At 41.5% G+C, this 26,361-nt stretch overlaps 1 protein-coding gene across 1 annotated transcript in view; it reads right to left on the bottom strand.

The window, feature by feature from the left end:
- Nucleotides 1-26,361, bottom strand: part of ADAMTSL1 (ADAMTS like 1) — a 312,537-nt gene that overhangs the window by 18,363 nt on the left and 267,813 nt on the right. Inside the window, exons 21-24 of the mRNA XM_054289501.1 lie at nucleotides 16,538-16,665; nucleotides 12,978-13,106; nucleotides 6,926-7,105; nucleotides 4,944-5,078 (exon numbers count right to left, since the gene is read on the bottom strand). Of these exons, the coding sequence (XP_054145476.1) occupies nucleotides 4,944-5,078; nucleotides 6,926-7,105; nucleotides 12,978-13,106; nucleotides 16,538-16,665 (572 nt within the window). The remainder of the gene's footprint in view (nucleotides 1-4,943; nucleotides 5,079-6,925; nucleotides 7,106-12,977; nucleotides 13,107-16,537; nucleotides 16,666-26,361) is intronic.

Below are 26,361 nucleotides of genomic sequence, written 5' to 3' on the forward strand. Positions count from 1 at the left end.
CAGCAAACTGAAGAAATTTGTACTGATGAGATCAGTTGTGTTTATTGGGATAATTTATTGCTTTTCACACTGATTTTTGACCAAGTGTCAGTCCTATGGAGCCATATGTTGTGGCACAGTACTTAGCAAGCAATTGCAGCATTGACTTCTCTGGCTCTGCTTGAAAGAGTTTGATCCTGACATTAGTCTATCTATCTGATCTGGTTCTTCTCCTAAATTAGTCAGCTGTACATTTGGCTCACTATAATGCATCAAGAACATGCAGAAACATCTAGGTTAGTTTTTCTATCTGCTATCATGTCTAGATAACCCTTAAACCTACTGGCAAGTACTAGTCAGAAGCTAGTCAGTACTAGTCTGAAATAATAAAAAAATCTGACCCCTACCCTAAACTTTGGGCTTTGGCACCAAGGCAGTTGGGCCTCTTAAATAAGTAATTTATTCAAACTCAGATGGCTGACCATTGCAAGCAAGGTGACTCTTTTTTGATTCTGCTTTCTGGGTGGTCTTCTGGGAACCTAAGCAATTCTACTGGAAAATGAGTGGGATATGCCACTGCCAGTAAAAGAAAAATGAGAATGAAATACAGTAAATTTGGTACAGAGAAATCCTTTGTACCTTTTGAGTGAAAAAGTTTTTATCGCTTTGTCTTAGAAAGAGCTGCATTTCAAATATTGATATTTGCAGAACAAACTTTGTTGTGCAGCTGGTCATCTTCTGAAGCAGTAGTGAAATTGGCAGCAAGGCTGCTGTAATTCTGTGGTCATTTGGGATAACATATAAAACCAGAAAGAAACCTGCTTTTTATGACTATGTTTGCAGTGCTGACAGTAAAATCACATTCTAATTTGTGAAGTGAGTAAATATGGAAGTAATCAAGGAGAACAGAAGAAATACAGTGCAGCAGTATTCCTTTTTTTTTTTACAACTGACTGTACTTTTCTGGTCATAGAAAAATACACATTGTGATCTAACTTCAGAGTAATTTTCAGTATCCCTTACAAGTAAGGAGGGATGGGAACCAGACTTCAAATAATTGCCTAGGCTTTTCCCCATTCATTCATATTATCAGATTCCCAACAATACCATTTTTCTTCTGCCTTCTTTACTTCAGTCTGAAAATTTACAGGGAATACTACATGTTCATATTCCCAGAAGTATTTATTTCTGAAACTTTTTCCAATGTTCCTGCAAAACTCTCGCTTAAATATAACTAATGTATAGATGTCAGGGTCATTAAAGCTTCATCTTTCACTGTACAAACAATTACAACACGTTCAGTATTTTTCAGTGCTGAAACAAGGACATATTTTAAAATCGTATTTTATGTCTTTTGCCAAGTCTGCTGATTATTGGTCTCCAATAATAACACAATATATATGAGAAGTTGTAGTGAATCTCCAGGAGGATTTGTAAGATCCTTAGTTTTCCACTGAATTATATTCAAATACAGGAAATAACAAGCTTGAACCCAAATGAAAGCACATATTCTTGACAGGTCCAAAGCATTTTCTGCAGGAGTTTTAGAAGTCAGGAACACTGGATCCTACAAGCCTGGTTTCTGCCACTATTAACGTTCATAGAGCTGAAGACTCATGGAAATGTGTCTAAGGACTTGGTAAAAAAATTGTAGCATTGATAAACTACTGAAAATACATGAGCTTAGTATGTTCATATAATTTCAAAAGATAGCACCATGAAGTAATCAGAACTGACGGAGGTCAAATGGTCATGAATATTTTTAAAACCCAAAATTTTTTACCAGGGGACAAACAAAATACTTTTTCTGAGGTGAAAAGAGTGATGTTCCTTATAACATTTTCACCACCAACATTCAGGAAAAATGTAATCAAAATTTAAAAAGTCCCAAAGACAGAAACACTAATAAGTTTAAGACCTAATGTGAAAACTTTCCAGACAAATGTAAATTTGTGTCACTTCAGAAATCAACCATGTTTTATCTTATGTATAATGTAAAGTCTTTTTGTGTGTCTGCCATGAACCAAGAACATCAGAATGTGCATGACAGTCTGTGGCTCATCACTGACTGTAAATTTGCAATACTGTAAAACCCAGAAATATTTCCAAGCTCATGGGTGTTCTAGCTCTGCTTTGGAGATAGTCCTGTCCTTCAGGTGTGTGATCTGCAGGTAACAGACACGTGACTACTACGCAATCTGACAATGAATGAGAGGACTGGGGCAGACTGCAGTGCTCTGCACATTTTCAACAGTCATGAAGGAGCAGGGTAAGCATCTCTCTGTGCAAGCCACCATCTACATCATGCTCTTCAACTGGATGATGAGTTGGGCCTAGAAAGCTGGCTGGAATATCAAAACTTTAGAAGCAAAAGAAGTATGTAAGATAAAAATGTTGCTGACTCTGTTGAGCAAGGCATGAGTCTTTTCACAGATAGTTTCCTCTGCTTTTATTGAGAAGGCACATAAATGACTTCTCAATGATTCCTGCAATAAGAAGGAAAACCTCCAAACCAGATATGCGTGTCTTGTGACACTGATCTTTATCTTCAGCAACCCCCTTGAAATTTAAGTAGAAGAAACCCATAGGAGATGACTCCAGACAGCAAGTTAATAATTTTACATGGTTGAAATGATGGTGGAAGCATTGCACAAATCCACTATGTAAAAGATAATGTATAGCATGTATAATAACCTGGAAGTTCTATTTATTGCCTTGCAGCTCATTTTATCAATTTTTAAATATTTGATGCAGATGTGTAATTTCCAAGCAAGTTCTCATCTGTAGCTTTAGATTTCCATTACTGTATTAATATTTGCTGTTTGCATTTTTTAACCCCCAAGGCATGAAACCAGTGATTAATGAAGTTTTGACTCCCATTTTTCTTAAACTCTGGCAAACCCATGCATGACTTTATCCAGGTTTCTAACATCATTTTTCACTCTGTTGTCTTTAACTCCAGTAAAATAAAATGTTCACCCAGAGCTCATTATCACTCCTTTTCTTCACATTTCACTTTGTTCCTTTGCACATATACTGTTTTCCTTCACTACTCAACAATTCTTCATATGCCAGATTTCCAAATACATGTCAAATTGAATACCTTTTGAGTCCCAAGAGATACTGGTGCCTAACAGTAGCACAGATAAGGGATCTCACACATAGCAATTTATATACCCAAAGTTCTTATATGGGACATCCAGAGAACGTAGAGCCAACACCTCAACATAATAAATGATGAAAGGCTTAGCAGGATTAAAGTTGATTGGGTGGGTAGTAGAATGGAAAGAATCAATGGACAATTTTCTAATTGACTGGATAGCCTACTCCATGCTGATATTTTGCTAGAAAAAATATCTCAGAAGATTTTCCTAGGTTTGAATAATAACAAGGCTCAAATTCAAACCAGTAAAACTCCAGTGAAGCTGAGGGAACTGCCTCAAGAATTGGTTTGCTGGTTTGCTATTTTGCAATTACAATCCATGGAATTTCCTTGCCCATGAAGTGAAACAGCAGGGTATGGAGCAACATGGCCAAATGAAATTGATCTGGACGTGGTTGTATACATGCAGGGCAGAAAACCCTTTGTCATTCAATTACTTCTTTTAAACAATAAAAAATGCCTGAAACTCCTAAAGTCCTCTTTTTGGAAATCTGAGAGGGAATGGATGAAACAGGAGTATGACCCAGTCTTAAATCAGTGAGCACAATAAAACCATACTCAAAATGATTTACTCAATGCTAGTAAATACCTATGACATCTTCCCCACTGAGGACTATTTCAATGCAGTTTTTGTGCAAGCAGAAATGTAATCCAGAGCTGCAGGCTAAAAGCCATTGCAAATGTATGCAGATGTATGCAGATACTTGGAAAAGTAAACCACACAAAACTAAACACATAAATAGAATGTCTCCACTGTGAAAATAAAATCTCAAAATTGCTATTAAATGTGAGGAAAGAATGCTTTGGAAAGTGCAGAGATGTATTAACACTCAGGACATCTCATCTGCAGAACCCTTGCTAAAAGTTTCAGATCCCTTCCCCCAAAAGGAGAAAAGATAGTTCTGAAGCTGTAGGGCTCGACACGTTTTCATGGTATGCAATAATGTGTTCATTAGGGAAGCTGCTTGCCAATCTGAGCCTGAAAATTAATAGAGTTTCAAAGCAGCCTGTGAAATGAAATCATAAAATAAATAAACCCTAAAATTTAGAAAAGAATGATAATCACTTTGCAAACAAATCACATCCACAGATCTGAAAGGAGTTTACAGGAGTTTAGAGTTTACAAGAAGAATTTGCTGTGTAAAGAGGGTAAAGCTATATGGACGGCAGAAAAGGATGAAAAGAAGAAAAGCATTCATTTGGGATGAATGATTCCTTATATGGCTTCATTAAAAGCACTGATTGTGTGAAGTAAGAAAGAGAAATAAAATGAACAGATTAAAACAGAGAGCTTGCAAGATCAAAACGTAGACAGGGATAGACAAAACTGTGGGAAAGGCTCTGAAGAAGGATATACAACATGAGTAGCAGGCATATGGAAAGGCAACTACTCAAATGTAGAAGAAAAATTAAAACAGAACCACCAATGTCTCTTCTTTTAGATCAAGTAGCACTCTGGTCTGCCATGTCTTTGTGTTGAATAATTCCAGCCCTCCAGGGCAGGAACTGCTTCTTATGGGGTACTGTATATATATATATATAAAGGGCGGCACCATGGACCCCTTATTCTGCATGCAGCTTTGGACTAATTAAAGGACCTTCTTTTTAAAAATATATTTCTGAGGCCTAAAAAGTATTTGGCAGTGATTATGATGCACAACAAATCATTAGTTTGATGTCTTTTGTCTCAGTGCCCATGTCTGGACAACCAAATCCTAAATGTAAAGGTTAACCAGATGCGTAATTGTAATATAAACTCTAAAGACTTTAAAATTTAAAAATCTTTAAGCACTTGACTTACCTATGAGAGCAGAGCTCCCTGGACTGACAGTCAGTTTTGTTCCTGAAGGAGAAGTCAGCACTGAATGGGTGCTGGGCCCAGCACTGCTAAGCACTGTTGTCAAGTCTTCTAGGTAAGGAAGAGGTCGTGGAGGCTCTGGTAACAGATTGGGACAATGAGCAACACTATAGCAGAAAACATCTTGGGATATAGACCCCGCTCCTCTTCTCCCACTACCCGTCCCACCTCCCCCTCGCCACATATTGCTGCAATTTTCACTGTGCTGCAACAGTGCCATTTCAGAGGGGCAGATTAAGCAACTTTGGATAACTACTGAAACTTCGCCTCATGTGAGGTAAGGTGCTAGAGAAATTATTAAAATAACATCTATATCAATGTGACCACAAACTGAAAGAAATCATCTTCAAAGGTTACCACAGCATTCTGGTTGTCCCTATTCATATATGACAGTGTTATATGGTATCTGGAGATACAGCAGCTTGGAAGAAAAAGCAAATATATACAGTGTAGAGGCCAAAGGAAATGTTCATGACAATTAATGAAAAACTTTTAGTGTCTGCTACAACTTGGATCAAGCCCTAATTAAATATAGTTATATTGCTGCCAGATCCTGTGGTATACTTAGGCAGAACCCCAAAGGACTAAGAGTTCAAAGCTCAAGAGGGATCAGTCTATGCTGAGAACTGCAGGATTTAGTTGTTTACTAATCACAATGCTATTTTAAAAATTGAGGTAACGCCTAGCATTCCCAATTCTGCTTGTCATGAAAATGATGTGATATTAGATCAAAATGAACAGTGGCTTCATCCCTTTTCAATTAGATCACGGCACCCATTATCCAAGTTTTCTACTGCTGATATGATTCAGCACCAGGAGTACAGGTCAAGGATGCCAGAACTGTTCTGTTCCATCAAGGAGCTAAAAATGTAATTTGCTTACAAACATAAGCAGCTTGCATAACTCGCAGTAACTCACCATCTTTTAAAAGCTAAGCCATCTATAATGATCAGAAAAGGATTTAGAGATCATCTGGGAGTATTTATTTATAGGCTGAAACTCAGCTGATTTTTTTTTTCCAGATTTTTTTTTTTTGACTGACATTCTACAGTCAGTCTGGATTAGTGGGAGAAAAGTTTGAACCTTCCTTTTAGTACTGTCTGGGAAAATTTCACTGTTATACATCCTCTGGAAGCTCACTAGTTATGAAAGATGAGAGCTGTAGTGGATGCTGTAATGGTATTGCCCCAGTTGTGGGGAATAGGTTTCAAAATTTGAGACTTCATCACCAAATGCACTACTAAAGTACTTAAAAAGTCTGTCTGGATCAGTCATCTGCCAGGCAGGCAGAAATTATAGAAGATGAGTTACTAGGAAAGGAAACGCCTTTCCCACAATTGCCTTTCGCACAATTCCAGTTTCCATCAGGTACCACTTCCACTCATGTCTCACAGCTGCCACTCTCTTTCAAATCACCCAGATGGGCTTTCTGTCTGGTGTTTAAAAGCACGGGGAAAGTAAAATTCACCATTCACAGAACTTGAGATGTACTTTTTAGAAGCACACTGATTTTATGGACCTTTGTGAGGTGTGTCAGTATCACACAGCCTTGAATGGGAAGACTGCTCAGCAGAGACAGAGCACTTCACAGGGAAAAATGCCATCACTCTCATTTTAAGATAGTCACTTTAGACATGGTTAAAAAATGCTTTTCTTACCTAGCAATTCTGAGAGAGTATCTTGGGACTGGGAGGTGCAATCTCTGTCCTTAGATGTTTTTTCCTTATCCACTTTCCTTTTACCACCACCTTGCTTAAGCTGATGCTGCCCAGAGTACAAATGGAGACTGATGCTTTCTTTATAACAGGGCTGCCTGCATGCCATTTCCTCTTTCCACAACAACCAACTAGTTCTGTCATCTGGATGTGCCAGTAGCCACATTACTGCTGTTGCCAGTCCAAAATACCAAAATACCCTGGACTTACCAAGAACCAACAGCTGGGAGCTTTCAGTTACTTCCCCGTGGGGATTGGATGCCTTGCAGGAGTATAAACCTTGATCTGATAGAGAAACATTTGCTATTAACAGCAACCCATTATGCAGATGATGAGTAGAGGACAGCTTGACCTTGTTCTTAAACCACGTAACTTTTGCTTCAGGAACACCTGGAAAAAACATTGGCAAAGTGTAACTAACACAAGTATTACAAGGCAAAAATATTTGTAAGGCAAGTAGTTCAAGATGAAATGAGAAATACTGAGTGAAGGCTAAAGAAAAAGAGGAATGGTCAAGGAAGATTTCATATGGCCACAGTCCTTTAGAGCAGCGACTCAAATAAAACAACTAAATAAATACAGAGACAGACACAACTGGTTTGCTTCTTGCAGGCAGCTACTCAGATAGTCCTAGTCTATAAAGGCAGATTACTCTGCATTTCACTAGCAGCAGAAGAAACGGGGGTTAAAAGTGAGATCCCCTTAATGCTGAGGTATTGCTGTTAAATCTAAGAAAGATTCTTAGATTTAGAAGACTCTGCCTACAAAATTGTCTACACCAATGCCACAAAAATGTTTTTCTAACTGCATTCTACAAGCATGTCCTTCCCCTGCCTTCAATGTTTCCACACTAACAGGAGATTTGCAGGTACGGCTGTTCCTGCAGTTTGCTTTGGGAAAGATGAGCAGCGTATGTCAATGAGCAGCAGTTTTATTTTCTTTTGAGCTCCCACCTCCAGTGACACACGCAGCCTCGAGATGGGAGCAGGAGGCAGCCAGCACAGGGATGAGCAAACACACCGTGTCACATCACTGCTGCAAGGGGTGAGAGCAAGAGCCTCTCAGCCGCCTCTGCTGGGCAACGGTGGGTGCCAGAGGACAGAGGGCTGACTGCTTCCCTTGCACAAGTATCACAGAGACTCAGAGTCTGAGAGGTGCCAGCTGGAAACAGAACTCACTGTGCTGGACAAGCAAGACTTTAGGTAGTGAGTAATTACCCGAGCCTATTCTTCTTCAGCTTTTCCCTCCATCCACGTGCATGTATCCAGCACAAAAAGCCTACCTGGAATACTAGTAAGCAGAATTGTGTTATCTAATTGAGATAATTTTGCTAAACCAGAGGCTCAGGGAGAAAGGAATCATTGCAATACAAGTTTCTAACAGTGGTGACTAGTTTCCAATGCCACAACATTCTTGAAATGGTGAATAATATTTCACAATCTGGTATAGCTGATGAATAAACACGGGCCATAAATCAAGGCAAGAACTAGGAAATAAAACCTTCAGTATGTAGGTGAAATACAGAGGAAAGGACTGTTTAGGAGAACTGAGAGAACTACAAATTAGAGTTACAAAGATACAAGGATGTAAAGGACAGGAAGGTAACATACTTTAAGCCACCCTTCCAAACCTGTTCTGACTCGACAGTCACTAATTGCACATGACATTTTAGCATTGCAGAATGCCCTACAAACTAGATTTAAAAAACTTGTTCTTTCTTACATGTCAAACTGTATTTTCAGTAACAGTCTGGGCCATATTGCTTGAAATTTCTGGCATGTAAATGAATATCTGCACAATTTAAGCACTGAAATCAACAGGAAGCTCCCTAGTGATGCTGATGTTGCTCTCACATCCTATTTTTAAGTGAAATGGTGCACAGTAGTAAAGTTACCCACACCAAAAATGCTACTGACTTTCTGAGGCTTGGAGCAAATCCTCCAGCTGGCAGTCACAGGCATCTGGAAGACTTCTGACTGACTTTTGAGTGGGAGTTCCCCTAGGATTAGTTTTGGAGAAGTCTGGAATTGACAATAATCACCTAATGATAGTTAAAAAATATATTCCTTAACCTCTATAGACAAAGAAATTATTTTATGTCAACTCAAATAATGTTGGCTTACAATCTTGATCAAAACCATGACACTGTCTTTGTGGTAAAACTAAAATAAATAGAGCTTATTTATTCTTGACAGAATCACATCACGTGCCAATTAATTCTAATGCATTCTGAATGACTCTATTTCCCCCTGTCTTTTAGTTAATATCTATAGATTTCAACTCAGAAGACAGACTTTGACAGTGCTTATGCCTGTCTTAAGAAGTTGAAAAGCAATATAAGATTACTCCCTAGGCTTTGATTGTGTACTTTTCCATTATCTCTTAGTTTTAGAAACTTCTCCAGGTTTATCAACGTGTCAGCAGCAAGTGTGTATTTCTGGCACTTGACAGAAAACGCAGCTTTAGAGAATACCATAACTGAGCTGCTGGGGGATGGGTAGATATAAGTCTAATTGTGTCAGGAACTTACGTCTTTAAAGAGGAACTTACTAGGCCGCGGCAAAATGTCTAGTATGGACAACATTGTAACCAGACTAGTGAAGAGATTTTTGCTTTTATTTCCAGCACATCAGTCTCATAATACAAAAAGGAGACATGACAGCTCACTGATTTTCACTAAACTGAAGTATTGCTATATTACGGCACAGCAACTTAATGCTGTGAAAACCTAATCTTTGAAAGAGATATGATTCACGTTCGGCAACAGTCACAAGTCATCGTTCGAAAAACTCTGGTTGATTCTAAGGCCTTAATTCAAAACCTTCGTTCATGTCAATACTCTCATCTACTGCTTTCGTGAGATTTCGTACACTCTCTGTGCTTCTAATTCTTAATTCTCTTGCTTGAATGACAAAAACTTCTCGGACTGTTTTGTTCATCATTCGCTGAACACAACAGAGTGTACAAGGTACTACTATTAATATCAGTATTAGAACACCTAATACGTAAAGACTTATCTTGCAAAGTTGCTTAAGCTAAGGTGCAAAATTCTAATTTTGAAACAAATCATCCAACTAGGAACTTCTATTTTCTTTAATTTGCGTTGTCAGATCTTTTAATTTTTGAATGCTTTTGTGAATGGATTCAGAATGATCAGACAAATTTATACAACACAATCTTTCAAATTCTTCACAACCATGTCTTTGTGCCAGTAAAAGAAAATTGATGGCTGCTCTGTTTTGAAGAGTAGCATGTCTAATACTATTAACATCGGTCAACATATCACTGATTGCAGAGGATGTGGCATTCGCTTGTTTGCTCAGCTAACATCTAACTCGATCTAATTGTCTCAATGCCACTGTTGAAGCTAATTGTGGTAAAAATATACCTGCTGAAACGGCAGGCACCAGTTGCTGGGGGATGGGTAGATTTAAGTCTAATTGTGTCAAGAACTTACGTCTTTAAAGAAGAACTTACTAAGCTGCGGCAAAATGTCTAGTATAGACAACATTGTAACCAGACTAGTGAAGAAATTTTTGCTTTTATTTCCAGCATATCAGTCTCATAATACAAAAAAGAGACATGACAGCTCACTGATCTACTCCAAAAATGTCTTCTCCAAAATGTCCCCCTCAGGAAAGCCTATACAGCAATACATAAAATCATCTCAGTCTAGTTTCAGCCAATCAGATACAGAAAACACGTATTAACAAGCATTCTATCTAATCTCACAAAGTATACGTAATCGTAGTTAAAACAAAGACTAGTTCATAAGAGACAAAGAACAGAGTTCTATTCATGCTAACCTTCTAAAGATATACATTAAATAACCTTGTTGCCATCTTAAAACCAATTCTACAAAGGCCTATTGTTATTTGTCACGTATGCTCTACTGCTTGGGAAACTTTTCTGCTGTATTTGCAATGCTAACAAAACTTCAGTCTGAGGCTTATACTTTTTTAACCATTTCCTAAAAACCCTCTAACCTTATAGATTCCAACACTGAGCCTTAATATTTCTCTTGTAAGTAGCTATTCTGCTGTCTTGCTGACTCTCAGTAAAAATGTGTCTTTACCTGAGCTGAGCTATCCAGATCCAATACACGCATGGTCCTCTACCAGAGGCTGTACAGCGCAGTGATAGAAACACAGCTCATATTAATGGGATGAACTGATCTAGAACTCTCATTGGTTCTGCTGGCTCAGGACATCCTGACATGACTAGAGAGGAAGTACTAGAAGGAAAAAACTATAGCTTTACAAGACTGTGTGAAGAGCTGTTTTATCCAGACAAGTCTCCACATAATTTCTGGATCTGCCTTCTAACTAGTTTGCCTTCTAACTGTGATAACTTTGCTCTCATATACTAATCTAGTTTTTATTGCTAGATGTTATTGCATTAACTGTTGCATGTTAATTTACTATGATTTAGTAGCCATTTGATTGTTAATGTTTTCTGGGGGGCTTTGGCAAACTATACAGATGTAAAGTTTATCTACCCAAAAGAAATCACTAGTATACAACACATTTGCTGACTGCAGAAGTAGTGCATGTCACTCTTATCCTTAGAATTGATTGTTCTAAGGGTGATCAAAACTATGTAAAAGATGAATAATCATAAAGCTAAATCAAAAAGTTTGTGCTTACATTAGGAGGAAAATTACACTTATTCTCATACTATGTTACAGACTTTATGAGCTGGTTCATTTTCCAGGTGTAGGTGAGACAGTTGATAGAAATTCCTGTTCCTGGATCCTTCCTCAAGGTAGCATTTTTTGTAATTGCTGTTGAATTATTAACACTATTTTTATGAAATTAGGATTCCAGTGCCCATAAAACATATCTGTCCTCATTACTCGCTCTCTTATTCCCTTTGTAACATCCCAGCTTGGGGTTTGTGATTTTATGATAATTTCAAGGGCATTACCCTCTGGTGTCAACATAGTTAACATTTTCCACAGAGGCAGCAGCGGATTTTCTTTCACGCATGGAGAAAATTAGGATTTAAGAAAATTTTTTCTGTGTCACAGAAGACTCCAACATACAGATACTAGATAGCAAAAAGCTTTCTATTAGGCAAGAAGACAAGAAACTAAAATTTTCCATTTTGGATGTTGTCCTAGTGGGTGAGTTTCACAAAATTGCTAGAGATTATTTTCCTCTCAGAGAAGACTTTGAATTTGTGCCCCTGACCATTTTGTGCTTCCCTCCTGTAGTTTTCTGATATTTTAAGTGCTGTGGAAGCTTTATTTAGTCACATTCTGTTGTTTACATGGTGCTTTTGGTGAAGAGAAATGGCTACACTTAGATCACCAATAACTGTCTGAATCTGTGTGTTACGTGCCTGGGCAGCTAAGAGAATCTAGAGAGACAAATACAAAATAATTGGTGTTAATGTAATGTTTAGTCTCTTTCACACAGTGTCCATGCAGGTGAGCATGGTGAGGCCTGGGAAAAAAAAACAGGTATCATTTTCATCTTCTTCCTTGAAAGTCACTGAACACTAGTCCGATTGCAAGAGTGCGTCATACTATGCATAAAAGTGTAATGAAACCATGGTGTGGCCCCAGGTCTTTAGAGATTTCCCAGCTCCTCCTCCTGATCTCAACATCATTCCCAACAGCCACAGGACTGCCACACACAGATAAGGTCAACCTATTTTGGTTACCACTGGAAAGAGGCAAACCATCACTGTAAGACTGAGGGATATTCAGTCTCTGACTGGAAAACAGTTTTAGGGAAAATCCTGTTTCAGTAGAATTCCTCTAAACACCTGCAATTCCAAGATAAAAAAAAAAAGAAAAAAAACAGAAAAAAAAAGTGCTAATATGTGTTTAATGTAAAATAAGTTTGGCAGAAAAATAAAAAACTAGCTGGAGTGATTTTTAAAATCCCCATCAGTGACAAAATTAGTCAGTCCATGCCTGTATATTGTCACTGAACATCCCCAACTGGCAGCCATGTGTATCAGTTTTGTTGCAGCCACACCACACTGTGTATCTCTTACAATGACGCCTGTTGCATTGACTCAGAGTTATTTTTTTTGAGCCCAATTTTCTTAAGCCACTACACTTGCCTTGTTTGATATGGACAAAAGGAAGACAAATTCTGTGATAAGAATTAATGGAAGCAATGAAGTTTGTCCAAGAGCTAGGAAAACCTTGCAATTTCACTCAGCTGCAACTGGATATAGCAATTCAGCAAAGAATCACACAGAAATTTATAGCCAAAGGCACCTGCACAGGAGAGAATAATTTTTTTACCTGCAACCTGGCAGTTAATGCTAACATTTGCTTTCTGGATTGTTTTCAGCATGCTTCCAATATCAACAGTGACAGCAGGTGATTCAGTGTTGATCATGGTAGCTCTTGATGCCTTTATCAGTGGCTTTCCTGCAAAAAGAAGCATCACAGTTTATCATAACAAGCATATCAGCATCACAATGGGATAGACAGGCTGGAACAGTCTTTGTGAAAGTGGACACGACAAGAAGGTGGATAAGGCAAAAATGTAGTGTAAGGCCACCTGCTTTTTACAATATTTCAGTGTCACCAAAGTCCATGGGTAAAGCTGTTATGAAAAAAGAAAAGGCATGCTTGAAGCAGAGGCAGAATAGCACTGAAGCCATAAGGACATGCAGGAGAACCAGCTGAATCAATTAACACCAGCACAATTGGAGCTGCAGTGAGACGCTTGCCTGGCGCCGCAGCGCACCACCCCTCCTTGGTAAAGACCAACCCCAGGAGCCTGAGTGATGGCTACAAGCACAGCAGAGAAAGTTTAGAGTAACACACTAGCTGTTTCTACACATTGATCATGGTTTCCTTAAACAACAGGGGAAACACCAGGGTGGGGAAAACCATTTCTCATAATGGCCAGCAGAAGAAGATGAGGGATAAAAACTGAATTAATGTTATATACTGTTACTACACGTTTCAGTTAAAACAAAACAGGTTATCTGATGGGAAGGGGTTTATCTCTAATACAGCTACTGTTTTGCCCACAATAAAGTGTACTTTCAACACTGGTGACAGCAAGTCAAGGTGTTTCACTGCTGTTGTGTCTTTGTGGGATTACTTATGAAGTTATCCACCATCAGTGGCTCAAGAAACCTTCTGCATATGCTTTTGTAGGGCTACTGTAAAGGGATGCTCAAAAAACAGGTCAGGGGTCCGCAAGCTTAGCTTTGAGAGAGAGCACTAATGCAGCAGAGCTGACAAGAGCTGAATTAAGGTGCTCCCCTGTCTCAGAGAAAGTGCTCTGCAGTCAGGATACTGCCAGAAGAGCAGAAGATAACAGAACTGCTTTAAATCACATGAGACTTGGATGGTTTTGACTCAGTGTTGCATTTTCAAACACATAATTTTCCAAAAGTCTACAAACACCTTTTTCCCCCCCATTTGAAATAAGTGGTCAGATACAAAACCAGATATCCTTATGTGACTGCAAAAGCTGCAGTTTCAGGCTAATGTCTATCACTAGCTTTATTTGTATGTTAATTTGGCACTGACCAATGAAGAAAAGATGGATCTGAGAAAAATAATTTGATTTCATTGAGCTCATGGAGAGTTCTGAAAATTTAAGTCAGTCTTAAATATAAATCTCTCCATATAGCTATATTTCCAGGGCTTTTAAAAGATTACATTCATCTGTAACTCCTGTCATATCAGTTTGGTATTTTTTTCTATTTCACATTTCTTTAGTTTGATTATTTTAATACCCAAGAATAGCTAAGTAAAAGACTATATTTTATTGTTTGAATACCTCCAAAAGTTTTGATTCTTTTGGCAAAGTCTAAAGAAAAGAAAAATTCTTCAGCTATCCATCAGCCTTTTATTTTCCTGATTGGTTTCCATAATCCCGCCACAAGACTAAAATCTTTTAGCTGTTCAACCCATTAACAAGTAGGAAACCATTGTGAAAACAAAAAGAAGCATATTCATTTTGTGAAAACAAAAAAAGCACTATGTCTTTTTTTTCCACGCATGTGTTAAATGAATCAGAAAATTCTTTAATGAAATAAGCTTTCATCCCCACTCTTGGTTCCTCTAAGATGATCTCAGCTTTCCATGTTTTTTGGAGAAAATGCACCCATTATGGTAAAAAGATTGTTACTTTGTTCCAAGAACTGATCAGTATTTCACTTTGATATTTATGGTCTCATTTTATAGGTTGTTCAGCTTTTTACCTTAGAAGTGAGATGCAAAAGTATACCAGTTCCTAAGAGGAGTTTTGCTTGAGTCTGGGAAGCATGAATGTTAGTTCACCTAAATGTTTAAATAATAGCTTTAATAATTAATTATAATTAAAAAGCTAAAGTCTTCCTGTCTGACATATAGACCTAACACTTCAGTTTTACAGTGTTATACAAAAATATTGCCACAACATGTACAAAAACTATGAATTTACACTCACTAAACAGTGTGGACACAACAGCGGTTTTGACTGATGATTTTTTAATCTCATGCTCAGCTTCATGCTGGTGCAGCATAGTAGGTTTAGTGTGAGCTGGTTCTTCTAAAATATGACACTACCCTAACAGCAGCACTACTACCTTGATGCCTGGAGTTCAGCAAAGTTATTTCTGATAGCAGTAGTGTAAAAAGGATCAGTCTCTTCAGTTTTGCCTACAGGCAATTTGTAGCTCTGATGCAGATTTTTCTTTTTGCTCTGCAAGATTCACCCATTCTGGTAAAGGACAAGACAAAGTCTCTTTCTAGTTGAGATACTGATTTTCTAAGCTTCACTGCTATCCACTGTTGCCTTATTACATTTTCTTTATGCTTCTCTCAACTGAAATTTTCTCTGTGTTTGGTGTAATTTTTTTTTTTTAATTAAAGCTTATCAACAGCTATTCCTTCCTCTAGTCATACATGGATACAATGGCAGCTGATGATTGCTGCCTATGCATTGGAAGCCTCCAAGCATTTTCACATGCTGAAGCAGTGAAATGGATAAGTCTGCAAAATTAATAAGCCTTTCAGTATTCTTAGCATTTTTACTTTTTCCTCGGGGATAAACGGGATCCTCCTTCTGTAAAACCTCTCTGCCCTGTCACAATCAATAGCTGTCATTGTCTGTTCTGTTCCTGTATCTTAACAGCTCTTCATTCATGTTTGCTGCTCCACCCTTCTGCTAGTCCTGATGTGGAGGTGAGCCTGCCGACCATGTCTGCTCGGGAACCCCGAAGAAGCTGGATTCACACTTCTGACTCCCTTTGCCACCGGCTTTTATCTGGATGAGTCTTCTTTAGAATTGAATTCTAAACTAGCACAGGATATTTAGTCTGCTTTAGAATCTGCTACTAGAGGAATAAAAACATGGAATCTAATTTTTTCAGAACCTCTATTTGCTACAATTGAAACAGTGTCAGCCATGCTTGTGATTGAGGACAATACAGCGTTTGATCCTGTACAAGATTCAGCTCTGGAAGTTTTCTTGCTTGCCTAATGTACACCTGAGTAACTCCTGCAATCCATCTGTTATACTGAAGAGATCAGTGTTATGTTAAAAATGAAGCACAGAAGTTGGCAGGCTTGGACTGCACTGCCCCTACAGGCTGCAAATAACCAGGACACTGTTTTCAGAGCATGTCAGATGCAAGTAAGAAAAAGCACTGATGACTTGCAGAGACACGTAAAGCTCACAAACTATCTATGAAAGCCTTGGGGTTTTGCAGAGCTCACACCCTGTGTTTTCACCAGTGCACTTCTGTTGATGCATGTTACACAGCTTTAGCAGCCATCTGTTCCCCCACAAACAACTGTCCAGATTCACACAAGTAACATAGACAATCCTGCAAACACAGAGGTTAAACTATTACCTGCTAATGTGACAGCAATGGAGACAGAGTCAGATCCCAGGGCATTGGATGCATTGCAAGCATAGAAACCCACATCAGCTTCCACAGGCGCTAGAATCTGCAGGGAGTCATCAGGCTGAAGGAGCAATCTGGCATAAAGCAGAAAGAAATAAAGATGTAATAGTCTCTTAGTCCATGTGAACATGAACATATATACTGGGAATTTTTAGGTTTAGGTAGTATTTTTCATAGATCAGGCCTTTAGGTTAAATTTAAAAATCTATGAAGAAATTTAAATTCTTACATTGAGACTGTAAGTTGTGATTACTTAAATTAAATTTTAGTCTCATTCCCAGTTCCTCTACGGCTGATATTAAAGAAAGACTGCTTAATAATCAGACCCTAATAATCAGTGAGGATAGAGAGCAGTTCTCAGCTCCTCCTTGGACTGAACCCACTGTTTGTTTCCTCTCCAGTAAGAGCAGTCTACATGAGCTCAGCGTACTGCCTATGGTTAAACACAATTAATATGGTCTTAGTGCTCTTCTGAACGGCTTTTTTCACTGTCTGGTTTTGCAGTGGTGTAACTCATAAGGTCCTGGTATGTGGTGATGCGTCTTTGTTGTGATAATCCTTTTGGTTATTGCTGTAATATATTCAGTATGTTACATGGTTTGTTCCTAGCAACCCCCTCACAGTTGGTTTAGCCCAACGCTGTTTGCCCCCTTTCCTGTCTCTCCGTGCAAACACCTACCCCTAATTCCCGATCCTTCCATGTCCATCATTGTGGCCCTGCCCTCTGCCTTGTCATTTAAGTGGAATCCCAACCTCTCGTTCTAGAACCCTCTGTGTCATCTATGTAATCCCTGGATTCCTATAGGTTCTGGGAGAGTGTTCTTCTCCCCATGTATCCCTCATTGGTTCTGAGGCGATGTGATCCCGCCTTGTGCTCCTCCTCTGCTCCCCATGTTTGTTACTGTGTTGTCTGCTCCTCTGAGGCCTCCTCCCTTTATAAGTTGTAACATAGTACTGTTCTTGGTTCTACTGTCACGGCATCCCTTCAGAGGTATTTTGTCCCCTTTGGAATAAAGCCTTCTTGGAGACACATACAAAGGACCCTTCCTGTTCCCCTATCTCACCCCTCGGTGCTCCAATCCATCTGCCCACAGTCAGAACTGTTGGCCACCCTCTGGCTGCACCGCTGCCCTTGCAGGTCGGTGACTGGGCAGGGAGCGGGCACTCGGTGGTGCGGCCCCAAGGGAGAAAGTGATCTAGCCTGGCTAAGCTTTCTCCCTGAAATCGGGTACTGTGTCTGCTTGGCACCCAACATGCAGCCTTCCCTCTTGTGGCCAGACCCCAGCAAGAGCTGTCCCTCTGACCCAAGGTGTTGGGGTTGTAAAGCTTGTTGGATCATCAGAACCCCTGAGCAGCTTGCCTGCTTTCTGGTCGCTGCGGCTCCCAGGGAAGGAAGGGACAACCTTGTACACGTTGTGGTGGACATAAGGAGGAGCCCTTCCTGGGTGAGGACCATTCCTTATGTCTTTCTTTCCGAAGATTATTGGATTGGTCAGTATCCCGGCAGCTGGGACAGACCCAGCTGGGTGCTCATGGGCTGGGTGTGGGTGCATTCCCAGATTAGGGGAAGTGTGGTGCATTGCATTAGCATCCCACCCCTGATGATTCCTTGGACCCTTTTTCTTTCGTTTGCTCCTTTTAGCCATGGAAGTTTGGAGGAAAAAGTTGTGTTGGCAGTATGGGTGCCAGAATGTCAACCCCACAGCAGGAAGTTTATCTCCAAGTTGTGAGTTCCCTGGAGAGTGGGGGAATGGTGTTTTCTAAGAGTCAATTGAAGAGATTTGTAAGACGGTTGTTTTTCCATTTTCCGAATGTGACCCCCCAAGATGTTAAGATGGTCGCATTTTGGAATGGAGTGGGAGCCAAGCTCACAATAAAAAACTAAAGAGAGCGACTCATTAGGGGATGAATTTTCCCATATTTTCATTAAAATGCAATCAATTACAAAAGATTTTGGAAGGAAACTGGAGAAACAAACAAATATATCATCCCTAGTGCACTCCAAGACCCCTTGTTCCTCATCCCCTGTTCCTCATCCCCCTTGTTCCATATTGGGTAGACTGGGAAGAGCAAACCACCCAGAGAAGATGCAGGGCAGCCCCCAAGTCATGGATTGTCTCCCTGGTTCCCCAAAACCTCCTCAGTATTTGTGCCCTGACAGTGTTGGCTCCACTGTCAGGGATCCTTTCCCAGTCCCTGTAACCTCACCCTCTTCCCCAGTTATAAATTCCCCAGTTTATCTCCAAGATGGCACCTTCCTGAATGCTGAAAAAGGAACACAAGATGGCTGTCACCACATGAAGTGGCCCCTCACTTGTGTTTCTTCTCCTCACAATCCCTTTCTCCCTGTCCCATCCCCTCAAACCTGCCTCTTCCTGTCCCCAAACCCCTCCTATGTTCCTGACTCCTTCCATTCCTTGGTGTCAATCAATTTGGCTCCACCCATGGGTCCTGCCAGTGCTCCTCCTCTGGAAGTTCCATCCCCAATTCCCACTGCCTTCAGTTGCTCCACCCAAACTAGTCCTGGCTCTGCCTCCAGGTTCCATTGCCAGCTCCACCCACTTCCAGTTTCCCACGCTCCTCCTTCTGGTTCCTATGGTGATGTGGGGGCTGTGGGTGAGTCAGTGGGAAACCGAGGGTGGAACAATGATGGTGATGTCATCTTCGCCCCCCCACTAACTTATGACGGTAGCGAGAGGCATCCCAAGTGGGTGCCTTTCTCCTACCAGAACATCATAGAATTGTACAAGACTCAGAAGGAGGTTGGCCAGCACAGGGAATATTTCAAGGGCCCCTTAAGAACAATGTTATTGGCAAACACCATAGTCCCGGGTGATCTAAAACAAATCTTTTCCAGCCTGCTCACACCATCTGAGAATGAGCTGTGTCTCAAGGCCTGGAAGGGACTGCTTGCTGACCTCCTCCCTCAGCTTTGGGACAACACTGAAACAGCAACTGATTTAGATGACAATCTCATCACAGTAAGTCATCTAGTCTGAGAGGGTGACTGGGCGCTGGATTGGAAGCAAACTGAAAAAATCTCTAAAGTTGTCCTTGACAATATAAAGGAAGCTGCTCAAAAGGCATTCCAAATTATGCCAACAAAAGAGCCCTTGCCCAGTTTTATATCTTTGAAACAATAGGTTGATGAGACCTTTCTAGATTTTGTAGATAGAGTCAGGGCGGTTGTTGAGCGGAACGTGGCCAAACCAGAAATTCAAGAGAAAATCATCCTGGAAGTGGTCATGGAAAATGCCAATGGGGAGTGCAGAAACATCATCCTTGCCCTTCCCTTGACACCGCCACCCTCATCAGACGTTATTATGGGAGAGTGTACTAAGAAAGCAAGACCAGCGGAACACAGAAGAGTGTTACCACCAAAGAAAAGACAGCTGCAGTTATGGACACCATTCCACCGGCCACTCCACTGAGGAATTATTACTGCTTCCATTGTAAGCAGCCAGGACATTGGATTTGGGACGGTCTGTTTTTAGGGAATGCTCCTCTAGTACCAGGAAGGGTAGGGGAGGAGGGGGAAGGGGAGGAAACAACCCTCCAAAAAACTAGTGTGGGAGCTTGGAACTGCCTTGTGCAGAGCGTAGGGTGGTTGTTAATGAAAACCTTAATGATGGTCCCTCTGTTTTTTTCACTTCCCAGGACAAGACAAAGCTGTTCCGGCTTGAATTAACCCCATCTATGATGTTTTCTTCACCGTACTGGCATGAAATCCATGTAGACCCAGGATAGGACACTGTGATTTGCCAAAGGGTCAAAGGTCTCTACTGGCGGGGTTGTAAGTACCTTGTTGTAAGGGACTCGAGACACACACCCCCTGAGACCGAGATTGAGCTGGGAGTTATACCACCTACTCTGGGGTATCTCATTCTCCTGCCATGTTGTGTCTATCCCTGCCATCCCTGCCTCTTCCTGAAAGGCCAGGTCATCATTCAGGTCATTCCATTGGCTCAACAGCTGTTTGATGACCTGGACCTTTCAGTTTATTATACCAAGGCAGTGGGAGAGGACAAGCCCCTCATTTGGTGCAGCCTTAAGAGTAGAGGGCATTCTATACAACTACAAGGGATGACGGACACAGGGGCGGATACGACGGACATTTCTCCACACAAATGGCTGTCACACTGGGAGCTACAAGATGTGGCAAGTGGGTTTCAAGATGTAGGGAGAATCTAATTGGCAAAGCAGTCTAAGAGCATTGTACTAATTACGGGACCTGATGGGCAATTGGCTCAAGTATGCCCATTTAAGTTAAATTCCAAATTCACTCTGTGGGAGAGACACGCCATGAACCAGTGGGGAGTCAGGCTTGAGATCCCTACAACTCCCCAGGTTTTTTGAGTGCGGCCACTGATGAAGAGTGCCCTACTCAGAAACTGAACTGGCTCACTGATACACCTGTCTGGGTAGATCAGTGGGTGCTGGGCAAACAGAAACTAAGTGCACTCACTCAACTCATCGAAAGTAAAAGGTAATATCATAGAAACAAGCAGCCCTTGGAATTCCCTGGTATTCATTATCAAAAAGCTGGGGAAGGACAGTGGTGCCTCCTTCACGATCTGAGAAAAAACAAATGAAGTCATCAAAGACATGGGGTCTCTGCAACCAGGGATGCCATCCATCTCAATGCTCCCGCAAGATTGGAAATTGGCGGTAATTGATATCAAAGATTGTTTCTTTCAAATTTCTCTACACCCAGCCAATGCCCCACGTTTGGAGTTCCTGGTTCCTTCCATCAACCGAGAGGCTCCCATGAGGTGCTAGCCACTGGCATATTCTTTCCCAAGGGATGAAGAACTCCTCTTCCCTCTTCCAGTGGTATGTCACCAAAATCCTATCCCCACTGCGTGCCAGAGCAGGGGAGTGCGTCATCTACCATTATATGGATGATGTGCTAGTGTGTGCTCCCAATGACAACATACTTCCGCAGGTTCTTGATGGCACATTATTGCTTTGTTGGTGTCAGGATTTGAGTTTTAACAAAAAAAAGTGAAGAGGCTGCCACCCTGGAGGTATCTTGGTCTTGAGATCACCAACCGAATGATGACACCACAGAAGCGGTGATCAACGATAAGCCCAAGACCTTAGGGATCTCCATCAGTTGTGCGGGTCTTTGAACTGGGTCAGTGTCTGGCTGGGCTCATCATGGGACATCTATCTCCTCTTTTCAACTTATTAAAGGTGGGGAGGAGATGCATGCCCCGAGGCTTCTGACCCAGGAGGCAAAAGACGCACTGAGAGAGGTCCAGCTGGCACTGGAAAGTTGTCAGGCCCTTTGCTGCTGGCTGGAGCTTTCATTACATTTTATCATCCTGGAGAAGCTGCCACACTTGTATGGCTTGATTTTTCAGTGGAACAAAGGTGAAAGGGACCTCCTCTTAATCGTAGAGTGGGTGTTCCTCGGCCATCAGTTGCCCAAGAGCATCACATGGCCACAAAAGCTGATGGCCCAGCTGATAAGCAAAGCCAGGGCGCACATGCGTTTGTTGGCAGGGTGTGATTTCGCATGTATTCATGTACCTATCAAGCTGTCCACTGGGAAACTGACTAACGAGACTTTAGAATAACTGTTAAGAGATAATGAAAATCTACAATTCATCCTTGATAGCTACCCTGGAAAATTATCCATCCATAACCCGGGCCACAAATTCTTTAACACGGAATTTAATTTGGTCCCAAAAGAGAAACAAAGCCGTAAGACTCTTAAGGCCCTGACAATTTTAACCAACGCGTCTGGGAGTTCTCACAAGTCAGTAATGACTTGGAAGGACCCCCAAACTCAGCAGTGGGAAGCCAAGGCTAAGATTGTTGAGGGCTCCCCTCAAGCAGTTGAGTTGGACGCAGTCATCAGGGTCTTTGAAAGATTCACAGAGCCAATCAATATTGTCACTGCTTCGGCATACATCTAGGGCAGAGCACGCAGTGCTGAGGGAGGTCTTGGTTGCAGTGATTTTTAGGTTGCTCTCAAAACCTTTAGAGCTGGTTTACCCCCAAGACAGCAATCATTTTACATAATGCACGTGAGATCTCCCTGGTTTCATCACAGAGGGAAATCAAAGAGCTGACGCCCTGGCCTCCCCATTGCAGCTGGCTGGCCAAGGTAACATCTTCCATCAGGCCAAACTTAGCCATCAGCATTTCAATCAAAATGTGCCTGGTCTGGTCCATCAGTTCCATCTTAGGTGTGACTAGGTAAGAGCGATTGCGACCCCATGCCCCAACTGCCTGGAGTCTTCATTACTATCTATGGGGGCAGGGGTGAACCCGGGAGAACTCCAAAGTTGCAAGGTGTGGCAGACAGACGTCAACCACGTTCCCCAGTTTGGAAGACTGATGTATGTGTTTCGGTGGGCACTTTCTCTGGTGTGGTCTATGCTTCAGCCCACACCGGGAAGAAGGTTGGAGATGCACAGAAACACCTAGTGCAAGCCTTCTCCACCCTGGGATCCCCAGGGTAATTAAAACAGACAATGGGTTGGCCTATACCTCCAGGGTGTCCAGTGATTTCCTGCTGGAATGGGGGTTCAACATTGGATGGGTATTCCATACTCCCCCACCGGCCAGGCAATAATAGAATGAGCTCATCAGAATCTGAAGAAAATGTTAGAACATCAGAGAAGGGATGTTAAGATAAAATACTCACATATCAGGATCTCAAAGGCACTGTTCACCATTAGTTTCTTGAAATGCTCCATTGAGAACCTGAATCCCCCAGTAACAAGACATTTCCATCAAAATAAGATGCTAGAATTCAAAGAGCAGTTGCCAGTCATGGTGAAAAGATCCAGAGATTCCTGAGACCCGAGGGCTTTTCGAATTAATAACCTGGGGGTGTGGATATGCTTGCGTGTCCACTCTTTCGAGCCTTAGGTGGATCCCATGCAAGTGTGTCAAGCCCATATTCCATCCAGGGGCAAGGACAGCAACACAACCACCCCACCCCCTTCCAACGATCCCACTGACGTATCAGTGGCCTCAAATCGTAAAAGGCACAGGGAAGTAGGGGAGGAATTATGAATTTTATGCTTTCTTTATATCATGATTACTGAAAGTTTGTGTTGAGTCTCCCACATGTTATTTTTATTTTCTTTACGCAATATCCATTCTGGTCATGAAAATGTGGAGACATCTGTGGCTCCTGATGCTGCTGGACCAGTCCCCAGATAGATGGATTGTCCTGCAGCTGAAGGACAATGTCTGGGTTACCCTTGCCCATGCACTTCAACAAGACCATCTGTGTCTGTCTATAGCTGCTGTGGATGACCCAATGTCAATGTGCCTGGTGGGGATTCCCTTTTCCTTTAATCAGGATCCAACTCAGCTCAAGGCCCTCACCAATGAAATCAGTAAAAATACTCCCCTTGTTTATTGATGTTACGTTCCTATTACAGACCCTTTAGTTTTATGGTGCAGGTGGTCTTCTGAGTTAGCCAATTTAGAAAAAGAGCCCACTGAATTTGAACTCCTTGGTTCCTCTGTTGCACCCTATTGTGTTCAATTCATTTTTAAACCCCCTTATTACCCCAAATCTTATACTTCTGTTAAGATCCATAAAAAAGAGTTTCAGGCAGCAAAATGGTGTCAATCCATTACACACCTGAATATCTCATGAAGTGAAAATCAGTTACTGCTCAAGCTGCCAAAAGTTGTCTTTTTAATTTGTGGGCAAAGGGCCTGGGTGGGAATGCCCTCTCATCTAATATGAGGCCCATGCGCCATCGTACAGCTGTCCCTGTTTTTGCCAAAGCAAACACAAAGTTTAAATTGGCAATTTAAATCTAACCATTTGGCAGTCCAAAAATGTAGCATTAAAGAATTTGATGAGCATTGCGACTCTGAAATTGTCCATTCATCACTTCCAAAAAGAGCTGCCATCTCTGCCTTTTTACCATGGGCAGCAGCAGCAAAAGTGCTGGGTGAATTGGGCCACGTAGAGTGCTGGGGGGTGAAACAGGCCAACTTGACCTCAGTTGCTCTTAGTGACCTCCTAGAGAATGAGGAAGCTACCAGGCGGGCCACACTACAAAATTGTGTGGCCATAGACTTCAGACTCTTCTAGTGCACAGGCACGGCTGCGAAGAGTTTGAAGGACTCTGTTGCTTTAACATCACAGACAAAATCTAGAATATCCATGCCTTAGTCAACAAAATGAAGGACATGATGCACACCATCAAGGGAAGAGACCAGGCACTGGTTCCAAAACCTATTTAAGAACTGGGGCACATCCAGGTGGATGTCCTTAATTGTGAAAGTTATTTTATGGGTTGTTTTAGTTCTCCTTCTTTCTGCAGTCATTAACATCACTAAAAGAGTTCTATCAAGAAAGACTGTCCACCGAAGGTCTCCCCCACCACAGCAGTGGTGGGAAGAGACCCAAGTTTGATGCCTACCACTCCTCACTACAGCTCCTCAAAAAAACTAAACAAAGGGAGAGATGTGGTGGTGCATCTTTGTTGTGATAATCCTTTTGTTTATTGCTGTAATATATTCAGTATGTTACATGGTTTGTTCCTAGCAACCCCCTCACAGTTGGTTTAGCCCAACGCTGTTTGCCCCCTTTCCTGTCTCTCCGTGCAAACACCTACCCCTAATTCCCGATCCTTCCATGTCCATCATTGTGGCCCTGCCCTCTGCCTTGTCATTTAAGTGGAATCCCAACCTCTCGTTCTAGAACCCTCTGTGTCATCTATGTAATCCCTGGATTCCTATAGGTTCTGGGAGAGTGTTCTTCTCCCCATGTATCCCTCATTGGTTCTGAGGCGATGTGATCCCGCCTTGTGCTCCTCCTCTGCTCCCCATGTTTGTTACTGTGTTGTCTGCTCCTCTGAGACCTCCTCCCTTTATAAGTTGTAACTATAGTACAACTATATAATAGTACTGTTCTACTGTCACGGCATCCCTTCAGAGGTATTTTGTCCCCTTTGGAATAAAGCCTTCTTGGAGACACATACAAAGGACCCTTCCTGTTCCCCTATCTCACCCCTCGATGCTCCAATCCATCTGCCCACAGTCAGAACTGTTGGCCACCCTCTGGCTGCACCGCTGCCCTTGCCGGTCGGTGACTGGGCAGGGAGCGGGCACTCGGTGGCGCGGCCCCAAGGGAGAAAGTGATCTAGCCTGGCTAAGCTTTCTCCCCGAAATTGGGCGCTGCATCACTGGTATACACCTACTTCAGCAAGAATTCAGTCCATGGGTTTGTGCTTATGTACTCTTGCTTTCATCACACTGTGTTTCAAGATTGTTGCTCCTTTCTCTGAGTTTTCTTTTTAGCTGGAACTGTAGATAAAATCTACTGTTCTCATCAGCAACTTTCAGGAGTTGTTGCTTGTAAACTCTAATTGAGGCTGTGATTGACAGTGGGTGGCAAGGGTGAAACTGGGAGAGGGATATGCCTGTAAAACACATGCAATAGAAATCTGCTCACAGATCCTGGAATTGATGAGTTTCTTTACACTCCCATCACCACAATAAAAACTGTTGTCTCATGGACGAATAAGCCACGGATATTTGGTTTTGTACAACACTGTGGGTGGTAGATCTCTAAACCAAACCAGATTAGGGCCACCCAGCAAAATCTATTATAGGAGAAAAGCTCCAGAGAAACATTATTTTTTTACCCTTTTGTGACTAATAAGAAAAATAGTCATTATCAATAAAAGAGATGCCTGTTTTTAAACAAGTTTTATAAATGCTTAGAAAAATGCACATTTGCAAAACAAACATTAATACTTTTAAAATTGCATCTGTGCTTTCAC

Source organism: Melozone crissalis, unplaced genomic scaffold (assembly GCF_028551555.1).
Source record: "Melozone crissalis strain CALT ecotype California unplaced genomic scaffold, PUWL_Pcris_2 ptg000005l_1, whole genome shotgun sequence".
Taxonomy (NCBI): domain Eukaryota; kingdom Metazoa; phylum Chordata; class Aves; order Passeriformes; family Passerellidae; genus Melozone; species Melozone crissalis.